Genomic DNA, 16,190 nt, shown 5'->3' with positions numbered 1-16,190 from the left:
CTGCTTGAAAAATCTTTATGTGACGATTCCACTAAATGGTAACCATATGTAATCTTCTGAGAAAGGAAATTTGAGAAGAGAAAGTTATTGTGAGTCAGGATTCAGCCCTGACTTGGTTGGAAGTTGACACTTTCAAAGGCTATTGTAAGTCTCACTAAAACTGTGGTTAAAGCCTAGAATGCTTCCTTTATGAGAAAAAGGGCAAAGGTCCTTGACAACAAGGTTTCTGACATCACTCACTATCAGCGTAAAGATTTTCTTGTGTTGTGTGAGCGGCTTATTAGCTGGGGACCTGGCCAAACTGTATCAATGATGCGTAGAATGAGAAGAACGGTTTTTATGTTCATAATAGTAGTTATTTCCTGATCGAAATAATGCTATGCAGCTTTCTTTTTCTAAATAAAGAAAATGACAGGAAGAACCATAAGTTTTCACTCTTCAGAATATATAATTTAAGAACTGCGAAAAACCTGAATGTTGGCCTTTATTACATCAAATCCAACGTTACCATAGAATAGGGGCTTCATATTAGTGAAAATGATAGATATTTCTTTGCACTTTAGAGAGAGAGATTTTAATTACTTACCTAAATTAGTTGATTATCATTTTCTTGCAGTGTATTTCAAAGGCTTACAAAAATTATTGAACTGAATTGTTGACCTTCTTAAAATGGAGCCAGGTACGTTTAAGATTCCTTTGCCTTTCTGATGTAAAACTTTAAATTCAAAGTCTCAAAGCAGACCTTTCCCCTTCCTCTAGAAGGCTGGGTTATGGAATTCCATTTTACATGGCTTCAGCATTTCACAGAACTCCCTTCATAAATGAAAAATGATCCATCACCCATCATGCTTGAGTTGAGTCAGGAGCAACTGCTGAAATAAGTCAGAATGTGTCTGATCTGGGTGAAGTAGAGCCCACCAGGAATCCCTCCATGAGAAACAAAACAAAATAAAAGCAAAAAAAAAATGTTTAAACATCAGCCTGAGTGGTTTCCAATTTTACCAAAATGTAAATATGGCTTTGGCTGGAAATTTTATTTTTCAGTACATTTACTTTCTATTACTTTGTTCAGTGGCTTTCTCTATATTGTATATCTGACACTAAGCAAAAAAGGAGATGAGATTTTAGTGGAGTAAATGAAAGGAAAAATAGGAAAAGAAACTGGGTGAATACCTTAATGATCTTTGGAGAAACATCTAGTTTCTTATCCTAGGATTAATGGGAGGGCTACTGCAAAAGTTGGCAGAACAAAACTGCTTTTAATTTATCATAATGTTTTTAAAGCTAGAAAAGCTACTTGTTCATACATGTTTTAGGGGAGAAGAGTTCAATTTTGAACGAGTGACTGGACAGTGTTATGATCGTATGAATTCTTAGTGTAAAGTCAAAAATAAAATTCTTTGTTGACGTTGCTAGTTATCAGTGAGGCTTTTATAGCTCTCTCTTTTAAAAAACCGTGCCTATCTGTGGCATCAGACCTGAGAGACTGTGCCATGTGATGTGGTTCAAAGTTTACTGTATTTTATCATCAAGGGACGCAACACCGCTGTTTCTTTAAGTGGTTTACTCTCTGTGTTTAGTAACAGCTCGAGGTAATGCCTATTGGGCGGAGCAGCATTGGATGAGTTTAGCCTTCTACAAGGTCCATGTAGAGTAGTGGTTAAGAGTAAAGAACCCACTGTACCAGGGTTCAGGTCCTGGCTCTGAGGCTTTCTTGCTCTATGACCCTGGGCAATTTTTACTTTTTTCTCCTGGGATACTTTTCATTGATAGTTCCTTTTATATTTTAATAAACCACTTATCATCTGTGCAGTCATTCCTATGGCTCTTTGACATGTAATTATTCATGAAATCCATGATGAGGTTGGATGAAGTTACATATATACTATCAGGGCTAACCAGGTCTCACAGGCTTGTTTTTGGGCTTTAACTTGGCCTGAGGCCTGAAAAGTAGATATAGGGACTTGGGTTGCTCAAACTGTCTTCTGGGTCCCCTCCCATTATGGACATATGCTTACAGGTACTTGAGGCCAAGGATTGCTGGTCTCTTTAAAAAAAAAAAACAAAACAAACTTCCCCATTTCTTAACACTAATTTCATTATAGAAAGAGCTCTGGGCTAGTGACGTCCAGTAGAAGATAACAAATGACTGAATGGTTGGTTTGTAACCTTGGGAACTCCTTGGGTGAAATGTGAAACTGGCCTCTCTGTACATGGAGGGCAAGAAGAGACCCAGCTTTAATAAGCAAGGGAATTTGCCCTGGCTGGTGTGGCTCAGTGGATTGACTGCTGGCCTTAGAACCAAAGAGTCACTGGTTCATTCCCAGTCAGGGCACAGGACTGGGTTGTGGGCCAGGTCCCCAGTAGGAGGTGCGCAAGAGGCAACCATACATTGATGTTTCTTTCCCTCCATTCCCATCTCTCTAAAAATAAATAAATAAAATCTTTTAAAAAATAAGCAAGGGAATTTACTTATGAGGCTTGTCAGGAATGGTCACAAGATGGGTCTATCTCCACACCTGCCCGCCAGAATCGTAAAAGTTTATATAGAGTCCTTAAGAGGATTCAGTCATGAATACCGTCCAGATGCGCTCAACAACACTTTTCTTTCTGAAGGCTGTGTCAGTGGGTAGAACATACATTCCAAGGATGTGCGAGGGGGTCCAGTTTCCTGGGTCACAGCCTCTCAATGACCTCCTCCAACATGAGTTGAATAAATGCATTTGTATGTTCCCACACACTAGGTATATAAATATTTACAGTCATGGATGCACGTATATACTGGGGCACAATGTTAAATAATTTAACACTTTGTGGTCTTAAAAGTTTGAGGCCCAGGATAGAAGACATTGAAAGTGTCTTTAGCTCTCTTATGTTTTCACTTTTTGATTATCCCTCTGTCCAGCTAGATAATCTGATTTCCTTTCAAACATATTGTAATTCCATGTCTAGTGCAGTTTTGTGGCTGTGGCCTATTGCTTTTCATGTTTATATATAGCAAAGAAACTTGAGTAATATAGAGTGATGCCAATCAAAGACTCTTGGTTGTAAGCTTTTACCCAGACTGTGCACTACCTCTAATTTTCGGGACACTTAATATCCCAGTGATCTAAGTCAGGGGTTGGTGAACTATGGCCCCCAGGGGAAAACCAGCCTGCCACTGTTTTGATAAATAAAAGTTTTATTTGAATGCAGCCATACCCATTGTTAGATATTCTCTGTGGCTGCTTTCTTGAAACAATGACACATTTACTTAGTTGCAACAGAAATGGTAGGGCCTTCAAAACCTAAAATATTTATTAACTGGCTTTCTGCAGATAAAGTTAGCTGACCTCTGATCTAAAGGAAGGTATTTTCCTAACTGAAAGCATATCTGGTGAGTGTTCAGGGAAAAGTGGTTATGGTAATATGTTAATACTGCCTATATGGAAATTCTGTTTAGTCTTTCTGGGTGAGTTATGTGGAAATGATAAGTTCTTTCCTTATTTAGGCTTTAGCTGTTTAATATGTGCATAGGGTTTCACCTGTATAGCATATTGAGGTTGGTTCAGAAAAAGTCCAGCCATTGTTAATATAACAAGAATGGTTTGCGAGACGTTGATGTAACCTGGCAGCCAAGGAGGACTGGAATGTGCATGTGTGAAAAATAACTTCACTGTACTGGTCAGTGGGAGCTGTAGACTCCATTGAGTGAGGATGTGTACTTTGTGCTTGTTGCATTCAAAACGACTGAGCAAGTAAAGCAACGACTCTCCATCAAATTTTGCGTTAAGCTTGAACATTCCTCCGCAGAAACTATTCGGATGATTCAGAAGGCCACAGCTATGGGCACCTGGTGATTAGCAACTTCATCACAACACATCCACTCACACATCATGTATCATGCAAAGTGTTTGGCAAAACATCAGATCACCCACGTGACTCAGCCCCTCTATAGCCCAGATCTGGCATCTCGCGACTTCCGGCTTTTCTGCAAACTAAAATCTCCTTTGAAAGGGTAGAGATTTCAGACCATAGATGAGATGCAGGAAAATACGATGGGGCAGCTGATGGTGATTGAGAAAACTGAGTGAGGCCCCAAGTTGCCTGCTTTGAAGGGGACTGAACTGTCATTGTTCTATGTGCAATGTTTCTTTTATCTTTTATCTTCTTCAGTAAATGTCTCTAGTTTTCATCTCATGGCTGGATACTCTCTGGAGAGATCTCATCATATACAGAATGAAAAGGGGTGCTTTAAAAACAAACTTGTTGAGTGTTAGAGGCTTTACAAGTATTTTCACTAATCCTCATACCACTATACCATAGCTATTATTATCGTGTTTTCACTGGGGAGGAAATTGAAGCTCAAAGCAGTAAAATAGCAAAGCTATGTATGTACTTAGTCATCACTCTACGTTGTGTTAGTTATCGTTCCACACTCTGTCTAGAAACACTGTCTGCCTTCTACCATCTAAGTGGTGGTGTGTGCCTGTTCCTTAAAGCTCTTTAGGTCTTAGTAGTTGAAGTTAGGAGATTTTACTCTTGTTGCTCAGCAAAGATGGAGGGAAATTGGACTTATTATCCTATTCTGGTTAATTCAGTCCTATTAAAGGAAGAGTATTCTGTCAGTTGGAGTATAGCATTTGCTTTGAATCATAGACAATTTCAATAGAAGTCTTACAAGCTAAATAATCATGGATTATATATAATAAACATATACTTTTGGCTGGAAATGGAATTCTAGGGAAACAGTTAATTTGTGAGTGTGTTTGAAATGAGTTCTCTCATCATAAAGAGTCATTTGTATCTATCAATAAATGGTAGGTTTAGATTTCCACAAATGTATTTCAAATTCCTTTTCTTTATGAAGGAGCTAGATTCAAATAATATCTTCACATATTAATTAACTACAAGCAGGGCAAAGGATTTTTTTTTTCTGGATCTGAAATGATTATATTTTTAAGGAATTCTTATTCATAACTTTTCTTATTTTTCTTCGGTTGTTCCTCTTTGGCACTGAACCAGAGCACTGCATTATGACCAGTGACTCATAGTTATGCCTTCAAAGGCATTAGTCCTTTGCATCTACTTGGGGTATTTTCTTATTTGTATTTCAGTACTTCAATTGAGAGAAGGTGTTGCCTATCCTTAGAGCATATATAAACTCTGCAAACATTGATCACAATATGTCAATTTTTATTTTTACTTTCAGTGTTCTCAGAAGTATAGAGTTGAAAGGGCCGGGGGAGTGTGTGCATGTGCGTGTGTGCATGTGTGTGTGTGTGTGTGTGTGTGTGTGTGTGTGTATCTCAGTAGATTTCAGATGAAATATGAACTTTATTTAAAAACATCAATTTTTATACTTTTTAAAAAGTCTTTTTCTGGTAATAAATTATATTAAATTGGATTATAAATAAAATTACACTTAAGGTATACATAATAAGTTCCTTTTTGTTCTTTTGAACAGTAATGTTTCTTTTTGTTCTTTTGAACTTTTTTGTGAAATGTGTTGGCTTCTTTGTAATGAGTTTTGGGGATTATACCAGTAACTTTATATTATGGTTTCTGATTAGCATAGATAAAGCAGACCTTTTCAAAGTTAGTTTAATTCAGTATTGCGTGTGTCCCAAGGTGACATGTATTAATCTTTCTTTCTTTTTGTCCTTAATAGAGAAAAGACTGTTCCAACGTTGGTGATCACTTAAGTGAGCTAATTTGTGTATTCCACCTTAATTCACAATTGGAAAAAACTAATTTGTCGATTTATGAGGGCCATAGGACAGCTGTGCCATATTATTTTTGCTAACATATTTTACCTAAGACTTTCTTCTTACTTTTTAAAACTGTATGTTCTAAATGATTTTAAAAAATAAAAAGAAACATTTTGTGTTCTTTACAAAAAGCAAAGAACCAGGAAAGATAAGTCTGTGTTGTTGTTGTTGTTGTTGTTGTTGTTGTTGTACTCAATCAAAAAATTGAGACTGGGTAGATGTTCAGGAGGGGAGAATGGTGAAGATCCTAGTACAGTATATTTTTAAAAAATGCCCATCACAAAGTGTTCAGAGCCATCCAGAACCTTGCTGCCTTTTTTTTTCCCCACTTCAACTTTATTCTAAATCAACCTGACCCTGCATTTTATTGAGAAGTTTGACTTCAGAAAGGATTTGAGTTTACTCTTCATTCTGTCATGATTCCACAGAAAGGATCTCTATTTTCATACTCTCTAATAGAGCTACCACCATCTGTTTAAATAAGCAGTCAAGAGGCTCTGTAAGTGCTAGATATTTAGGCAATATAGTTTGGGGGGATACCTAATATTTCTTACTTTCAGTCCTTTCAGTGAGCTGTTTAGGAATGGAAAGAAATTCTGCCAAGTTCGAATTAGCTTAATTTTTATTTTCAGGAAAATAGCTTGCAAAGCCTTGTACGTGGCTTGCCCTATGGAAGTCGACCATTCAGTGACAGATCTGCAACCCTAACCCTAACCCTTGGCTGGTTGGCACAGAGCAGTTAGCAACCTGTGACATGGCTACTCATAAGTAATTTTCTTCTAAGAACCCAGGAACTTGTAGCCATTTCCCTGATATGATTTGCAGGTACTGGCTGTGGTCTTATTATCCGTAGCAAATACAAAGCTGGGAATGTAAGATGTTTCCTTACTCAGTTTTCACCCCCTCTGCCTAACTACATTTCTTGAACATCATTTCAGTATTATCTTCTTTTGTTCTGCAATTTAACTCAGTGAAACCTCAAAATCCATGTGTTAAGTTTTTTTCTAAGTATTAGAACGTCACTAAGATATTTTTCTAAAGTAGATTATATAAAGATGTATTGGACTCAGGACCATGTATATAAAAGATTATGTATTATAGAAGACTTTGTATTTAAGGCTTTCTAGTGATCCCTAAATGGTGAACAAGGATTGTGAATAATGGAATACATAATACTGAATATGTATTATGTGATATCTGCTATAAGGTTGAATCAAATTCTCTACCCACCCCAATCAATTCCACTTAAAACTCTATATGGCTTCTAGAATTGTTATTATTATTACTACTATTATTAATATTTTTAAACATGTGGTTTGGGCCTTGGATTAAATCCTTTAATGGCTTCACTAACAACTAGAATAAAATCTAAAATTTTATCATATTTAAAATCTTACCTATTTAGTTTTATTTGTGTCTCGTTGCCTAGATACTTTTCATATTCATTACACAGACTTTTTGGGGAAAACTTGAGTTCTCCAACATACCATGTTTCTTTAGACTCCTATGCCTTTGCTCTTGCCTTTGCTCTAATTTATGTTTTGTCTGCATCCTGGCCTGGTGCTTCCTTACTCATCTTCCCAGGTCTAACCAACTCCATGAAACCTTCTCCAACCAAGCAGGGTATAGATAGCCAATTCCTTTGTCACTTTTATTCTTTGTGACTTTGGTCATACTGTTGTTATTCCTTATAAGACATTGTAATTAATGTATATGTATATGATGTATATGTATATGTATCTATGCCCTGTCACCCCACCCCACCCATGTCTGTCTGTGCCATTACTCAGGACAACAACAGTATTTTTTCATATTTTCTCTCATCTAGTTCAGTACATTATATTAACCTTTAACCTTGAAATAAAAAATAGTTTACAAAAAAGATTTTTAAAAACTTTTACTAAAGATTTATTGATATACTCTGTATCCGGTAAATAGATATACAGCATCTCTTAGATTATTTATTTATTTATTTATATTGACTCTTTATTGTATTTTTCCATTATCATTTAGTCCCCTTATAGGCCCCTCCCCCAGCAGTCCTCACACTGTTGTCCATGTCCATCAGCCCTTTTTTATTTTTGCTCAATCCTTCCACCCCCCTCACCTCCCTGCCCCACTAGCTGTCATCTGCTCTCCATCTATGAGTCTGACCCCATTTTCCTTGTTAGTTCAGTTTGTTCATTAGATTCCACGTATGAACGAAATCGTATGGTATTTGTCTTTCTCTGATTGACTTATTTCACTTAGCCTAATGTTCTCCAGGCCCATCCATACCATTGCAAAAGGTAAATTTTTCTTCTTTTTTTTTTTATGGCCAAGTAGTATTCCACTGTGTAAATGTCCCATAATTGTTATATCCACTCATTTACTGATGGACACTTGGGCTACTTTCATATCTGGTGATTATAAATAGCACTACAGTGAACATAGGGGTGCTTATGTTCTTAGAAATTAGTGTTTTGGGTTCCTTTGGATATATTCCCAGGTGTGGGATGACTGGGTCAAAAGGCAGATCCATTTTTAATTGTCTGAGGTATCTTCCTACTGCTTTCCACAGTGGCTGTACCAGTCTGTATTCTCACCAATAGTGCAAAATTGTTCCCTTTTCTCCACATCCTCACCAGTACTTGTCATTTGTTGGGTTTTTTTTTTTTTGATGATAGCCATTGTGATAAGTGTGAGATGATATCTCATTGTGATTTTAATTTGCATTTCTCTGATGATTACTGATATTGAGCATCCTTTCATTTATATTTTGGTCACCTGTATGTCCTCTTTGGAGAAGTATCTATTCCGGTCCTTTGCCTGTTTTTAAATTGGGTTGTTTGTGGTTTTGGTCTTGAATTTTATAAGTTCTTTATAAATTTTGGATATTAACCCCTTATCAAATGTACCAGTGAATATGTTCTCCCAACTTAACACAGCAATGCATAAAAAAATCACACACCATGATCAGGTGGGATTTATTCTGGAAATTCAGGGTTGGTACAGCATTCTCAAGTCAATGTGATTCACCACATAAATAGAAAGGTATAGAAACCACATGATCATATTAATAGATGCAAAAAAAAAGCATTTGATAAAATCCAGCACCAATTTATGATAAAAAGTCTCAGCAAAGAGGGAATAGAGGGAACATATCTAAACATAATAAAGGCCATATAATGCAAACCCACTGCCAGCGTCATACTCAATGGTCAAGAACTACAAGCGTTCTGCTTAAGATTGGGAACAAGACAGGGATGTCCACTTTCACCTCTCTTTTTCAACATAGCATTGGAAGTCCTAGCCACAGTAATCAGACAAGAAGAAGAAGTGAAAGGCATCCAGATTGAAAAGGAAGAAGTAAAACTGTCATTATTTGCAGATGAAATGATACTCTACATAGAGAACCCCAAAGATTCTTCCAAGAAAATACTAGATCTGATAAATGAATTCAGCAAAGTAGCAGGATACAAAATTAATAGAAATCAGTTGTATTTTTATATGCTAATAATGAACTAACAGACAGGGAAATTAGGAAGACAACGTCATTCACATTTTCTACTAAAAGATTGAAATATCTAGGAATTAGCCTAAGCAAAGATGTAAAAGACTTGTACTTGGAAATTGAGACACGAAGAGACATGAAGAAAGAAATTGAAGGTGTTACAAATCAGTGAAAACACATACTGTGTTTATGGATAGGAAGAATTAACATCACTAAAATGTCCATACTACCCAAAGCAGTCTATAGATTCAGTGCAATTGCTATCAAGATTCCAATGACATATTTCATAGATAGAACAAATATTTCAACAATTTATATGGAACCACAAAAGGCCCCGAATAGCAACAGGGATGCTGAGAAAGAATAACAAATTTGAAAGAATCACGCTACCTAATATCAAACTATACTATAAGGCCATAGTAATCAGAACAGCATGGTACTGGCATAAAACAGACATGGATCAATGGAACAAAATAGAGAGCTCAGAAATAAACCTCCACTTTATAGTCAATTAATATTTGACAGAGGAAACAAGTATATACAATGGGCTAAAGATAGTTTATTCAATAAATGGTGTTGGGAAAATTGGACAGATACGTGCCGAAAATTGAAACTAGATCACCTTCTTCCACCAAACACAAGAATAAATTCAAAATGGATCAAAGACTTAAATGTTAGATGAGAAACCATAAAAGTTGTAGAAAAAAAATAGGCAGCAAAATCTCAGACATTGTTCATAGCACTATTTTATCGGATATATATCCCCAGGCAAGGGAAACAAACAGACAAACAAATAAACAAATGGGACTATATCAAACTACAAAGTTTTTGCACAGCAAAGGAAATCATCAACAAAAGATAATTTATTTTAAACTGTAAAATAAAAAAAAAAGTCATCTCTTAAAAATGTTCTTAACACTGAAGTCAAGTTGACCGGGAATCTTTTCCAAGTCCCTTGACTGATATGGCTGTGATGCGCAGCAGACAGTAGGGGTTGACCACTTCTTTGCAGCTCCTAGTTGTTACTGCTAATCAGAATCCTGGAGTCTAAACTTAACAATTGCAATGAAGGACAGCAGTGAATGCCATTTGTCTCCAAGTGAGTCAGTGCAGGTTTCACTCGTAGTTTAAATTTATATACTCAGGGCACTCACTATTATAAAGGGCAATGGGGGCCCTTAGGGCATGTGTTGCAAAGCCATAAGTCTTTTTTGGGTTGAGAGCAAATTACATCTTGAGAAAAACTTTCCCCATGCTATGTGAAGATGCATTTCCTAGCAACCTCTTTTCATTGATTAATTTTAAATTAAAAATACATCACTTTTTATGAGAGCATTTATAGTAATGCTATTTTAAGCATATTTAATGGAGAATATGAAGCTTTCAAGCTGCTGCGTTTAGTTATTTTAAAGGATTGATGTAGTTATATGAGCTATTCAAGGATTCCCACATACATATTCTGCTTTTCAAAAAGATCGTTAAGGCTATAGTGTCTTCTGGATGTATCTGACCTCTCCTTCTTTGCCTGTGATGCTGGCTTGGGAATGTAACTTTTATTTGTATTTAAATTGATAAACTTTTGATGAGAAAAATGAATTCCTTGTTTACAGAGCAGAACTTGTAGGACCGAAATTTACCATCCTGTATCCTGCTGTTTGGTCAGAGAGTCCACTGTTTCTTTACAAAGATTCCCTGTGGAAACTAAACAAATAAGCTACTTAAAGGGAGACAGGTTATTGGTTTTTCTCGTTAAACCTATTGCTGGATTTTCATTAGTACTAATTCATTTTCTTTCAAGATCACACATATAGGCCAGTTCTTATTCTCATGATTGGAATAAACTAAATATGTGAGTTGTGCGTGCCTGTATACATGTGGGATGAGAAGCTAATGTAATTCTATCTCTGTCATAAAATTTCCCCTGAAAATAAAGCCAGGAAAAATGACTGAGGCAAAGGGGAAAGCCTACCTCCATTTCTTAAAGCAATTATTAAATGAGCTGGAAGTGGTGAGTGTGATTATAGGCTAATCAGATTGGTTTTATGCTTTGGTTTTTTTCCTCCTAATGAGTTACAATTGTGTATGAAAGTAATCTAAATAAAGTACTGGAATATATCACGGACCTCAAACATTTTAGACCCCATAAAGTTTGAATTGGTTCATTTGATAATATATGTAGATATCAAAGTGCTCTTTTAAAGTAAGGAACTTGATAAGACTTAAATACTAACTCCAGCTTTTTGAACTTGCATTATGGAAAAAGATGGTTTTCACTGTTTTCCTTTCTCTCCTTAAAAACACTAAAGTTGTTAAAAGCTATTAAGATTCAGTGTGGTTCATAAATTCCAGGAAAGCCTCACTAAATGTGTATCTGTCATGCCCTGGCCAGTGTGTGATTGGGCGTCATCCCAGAAAACCAAAGGTCATCAGTTTGATTCCCAGTCAGGGCACATGCCTGGGTTGTGGGCCTGCATGCAAGAGGCAACCGATTGATGTTCCACTTTCACATCAATGTTTCTCTCCCTCTCTCCCTCCCTTCCCCTCTGCCTAAAAATCAATAAATAAAATCTTTAAAAAATTATGTATGTAACACTATAGATGCATCTACTATTATTTTTCATATTTTAAAATCTGTGCCCCGGCCTTCTATCTGAGACTCCATTGGTTTCTTATTCAGACAAAATACTGATGGGAATTCCATTTCGTATGGCAATTTAACAGGAATGGTGATAAGCAGGAGTGCCGTTTGTTATTAAAGCGGTGAGCACTACACTTCCATATTTCAGCGTAATGTTTCCTTCTCCAGCAGGCTGTCCATTTTTAGCACACCTATTTTGAATGTAGCAAGCTAAATGTTCTTTTTTTCCCCTCTTTTAGGTGGCTGTACTTTTGATGATGGTCCGGGGGCCTGTGATTACCACCAGGATCTCTATGATGACTTTGAATGGGTACATGTTAGTGCTCAAGAACCTCATTACCTGCCACCTGATATGCCTCAAGGTGAGAATCATTCTGTTTTCCTAGTGTGGAGGGAATCACTTTGGAATGTGTAATATTTTCTTATTTTAGATATAACAATAGTTTGTTACATCCTATTATTTTTCAAGAGCTCACTATTATCTTTATTATCTCTGATGTTGGAAAAATATTAGCTTTTAAAAAAAATTCCCATTTAATAAAAAGCCAAATGTAAATAAAACCAGCAAATAAAATAAAGAAAATGAAGAAAAAACAAAATTCATTCAAAATATTCTAAAATGTGAGATCAGCTCACTTAGTACCTGTGCAGGTTTGATCCAATCAAACCGAAGGGAAGGGCTTTTACTCCCTGGTGGGGAGATTGCTCATCTCATCCTCCTTCTGCTCAGGAGCACGTCAGTGGCACTGAAGAAATGCAGCCTGGACACAAAATTGTCATCTAGAGAAGGTCTTTTCTGAGTGAATTGTAAAAAATTAGGGCTGAGCTCTGACCATTCTTTACCCAGACCTTGTTAAATCCTTAGGATTTTGGTTTTGTGAAATTATACATTGTCTTATTGCTTAAACGAGTTTGAGTTGTGTTTTCTCTTAAATAACATTGGATATCAGTATTTACATACCATTTTATACACTATTGGACTAATTTCTACCTCCAGTTCTACACAGTAATTTGGAACTAATTGTAAACCCTATGTGTATATATTTAACGATATTAATTATAAAAATTTAAAATGCAAACGGTGATTTAAAAATACTGGGCTTAAGAGAATAAACTCTTCCCTTCCAAAATGTGGAAATAAACAAATGTGTCATAATTATACACTATATATAATCATGTGCTTATAATATACAGTTGAGGGGGAACAACGTTTCCTCCACCCTGAAGGTTCTTTCTAGCTGGTCTAACAATCAAATAGACGGGAGACAGATTAACGAGAGAGAATGACCAAATTCAATACATACTTATGTATGGGAACCCCATGTACATGAGACATGAGAGAGTCTGAGACCCCACATGCGTGAGGGGTTTAGAGATAGAAAAGGAGCATGTGTATATAAGACATCCTGAGCTAAGGATGGAGTAAGGTGCTTTGTCAACTTCAAAGGGTCATTGTAGGATGATATGAGCTGATGTTTAGTAAATGAAGTTTGTCCTGCCCTATAAATAGATCAACAAAAGTTTATCTCTGATAATCTCTTATTATGGGCAAGTTCTAGGTAGTTAAGGGAGAGGCAAAAGTTTACCTCCAGCCTGTGGCTAAAGTTGCCTTTTAGCTCAAAACAATCTGCATACCACAGGGACACATCTTGGGGTGACTTGTTCTGAACTCCCACAATAAGATATAATAATATTCAAAATGTAATATAATAGGATACTATATAATAATAAAGCATCATCGATTGTACTATATAATGATACATAATTGATGGGTTGATTGGCTATTATAATAATTTCAGTTTTAAAATATATTTTCAGTATCTTTACTATGATTACTTTAAAATACTTTAATCTTTATGAAATTTCTAGATTCAGAAAAGTCTTTTTAAACTAGTGTGAGTTTTAGATATGAGCTTTTTAGACATAGCCAATGGAAATGAAAATGTCAAACTGGCGACTGAACTTGCTAAATATTATGATATTAAAAAAACCAAAAAGTGAAAATATCAACAGTAAACAACGACGCACCACGAGTGCACAAAGGAAATAAAATTGAAATGTTACATTTCCAAAGTATGGTTCGTAAATGAATATAGTAAATATATCCTTCAGAAAGTTTTTTAATTAGTTCACCTGGTAATGTATTCTTTGAGAGCAGGGTGAAGTAAATCTGCTTTTTATCCTAAATTGTCACTTTTCTTGGCTGAGTAGCCAAATGTTTTTTTGTGAAGGTGAACTGAATCTCAATATTTTGGCCAGAGGCATAAATTGGTACTAGGTGGCTGACATCCTTTACTTCTTATGCTTGACCCATGTGTTGTCAGCAGACTCATTTAGTTTTGAGCATAGGTTTGTATTTTTCCTTCAAAGGTACATAACCTTATTTTCCTGGTACATGTTAATTAAAGAAACTACTGTACTACTTCACCTGAGTTTTCTCTGTGGTATATTTAGACTGATTTTTTAAAAAAAATAAAATTAAAAGGAGTGGGCTGAGATGCACACATTCTGACTGTTTATCATCAGTGAATAATCAGAAATATGTTGATTTATGGAAATGTTACCATTGTTAATTACCATTGAAGATGGGTAATGAGTAGCTGACGAGATACTGCTCAGATGACCTTGTTGGCTCACCTTTGATGAACAGCTTAATAGGTGGTTTACAGTACAGGATTATAGCACAGAAAATGAAAGTGTTTGAAATTCAGCCTCATCTTCCAATTAGTAGGACATTAAGTAATTAATCATGCAGAGGAGGGAAAAAGGTCATGGCCACTTTATTTTTGCCAAATGTAACTTATGTTTTGTCTTAGAGAAGGTGAAAGAAAGTACCTATGTATTCTTCTTTAACTGGTCTCTTTTAACAACATATATCACCCCCTCCTCATTTTCCTTCTGATATTTCTTTAAAATGCTCAATGAATATTATCTGTTCATAATTTGGGGAAAAAAGGAGATATTTAGATTTATCATTAAAATTTAATGAACGCTCCACTTATTTACAGATAAGTTGTCAGATGTGCTTCCTTTTAACATTTTTTGTTTAAGTGTGTGGCAATCCTAAAGAAAGAAGGCTGGGTCTCTGATGCAGGCTTGCTCTTAAACTGTTGAACTCTCTGTAAAGTACTGGGACGTTGTTAATTGACTTCATTTTATTGACCCTTCTGGACTGGAAAAATAGAAGAGAAGAAGAAAGACAAGGTCAATAAATAGATTAGAATAAGAGAAGAATGAAGATGAGTAGAACAATAGAGAAAAAAAGAAAATTATTTTTCCTCACTTGAAGACATAATACAGTCAATATTTGCATACAATGTTTTTAGGCATTTCCTACCTGCCACACTACCTTTGTCAGGTGAGAATGAGGGTGGGTGAAAGGCCTGCTGAGAACCTTTAAAATATCCAGCAAAAAATAAAAAAGTATATCCTAAGGGCCAAACAGCATATGAAAATGTGAGCACATACTCAACTCAGTCATCAAGGAAATGCAAATTAAAACCATAATGAAAAACTACTACATACTCAGCAGAACATGAAGATTAAAATTCGAAGTGCTGGTGAGAGTATGGAGTAAGTGAAGCTCTCATAAACTCTTAGTACAGTTTGGTACAACCACGTTGTACAACCTAATACCCAGCAAATCCGTTGTCTGATATAAGTCCAGGAGAACTGAGTACACACGTTTTCCAAACGACATGTGCAGGAATATTTACAGCATCAATATTTGTAATAGCCCCAAATTGAAAACAATCTAAATGTCTGTCAAGAGTGCAGTAAAAAAAATAGTGACATATCCACATAATGGAATATTACACCGCAATGTAAATTAACAAACTATTACTATATATGATATCAGTGAAATCACAAACATAATCTTGAGGGAAAGAAACTAGATCCAAAAGGTTATGTGCTGTATTTCATTTATATAAATTTCAAAAACAAGCAAAACTAATTGATGATAGTAGATGTTACTGTTCACATGCAGAAAGACCTGGCAGGGGTGGGGGATGGGTAATGCTTGGAAGGTGGCATGAAGGTAGATTTTGGAAGCTAGCAATTCTCTATTTCTTGATATCATTTGCACAGTTATGCTCAAGCTGTGCAAAAAGACACTGAGCTGTACAGTTGTGAGCTTGTACTTTTCACATGTATCTTGTTTATAAAAAGTCAAAAAATAAAGTAGAATAAAACCAGCGCTTACAAGTATGCTATGGACATAACACTAACGATTAAAAAATGTTACAGATTAGAATAAAATAAATTAATAGGAGAATTAAATGGGCCCAAATCCTTTTTTTCCACCAAA

General features: G+C 35.8%; 1 protein-coding gene across 2 annotated transcripts in view; it reads left to right on the top strand.

The window, feature by feature from the left end:
• Nucleotides 1–16,190, top strand: part of PTPRK (protein tyrosine phosphatase receptor type K) — a 487,710-nt gene that overhangs the window by 103,595 nt on the left and 367,925 nt on the right. For both annotated transcript variants that reach the window (XM_054569944.1, XM_054569942.1), the window contains exon 2: nucleotides 12,121–12,243. In XM_054569944.1, coding sequence (XP_054425919.1) covers nucleotides 12,121–12,243 — 123 coding nt within the window. The remainder of the gene's footprint in view (nucleotides 1–12,120; nucleotides 12,244–16,190) is intronic.

Source organism: Pteronotus mesoamericanus, unplaced genomic scaffold, assembly GCF_021234165.1.
Source record: "Pteronotus mesoamericanus isolate MK-2021 breed Mesoamerican mustached bat unplaced genomic scaffold, CSHL_Meso_final contig_20, whole genome shotgun sequence".
Lineage (NCBI taxonomy): Eukaryota > Metazoa > Chordata > Mammalia > Chiroptera > Mormoopidae > Pteronotus > Pteronotus mesoamericanus.
Note: the sequence above shows the minus strand (reverse complement) of the source record. Positions and strands in the feature narration are given on the sequence as shown.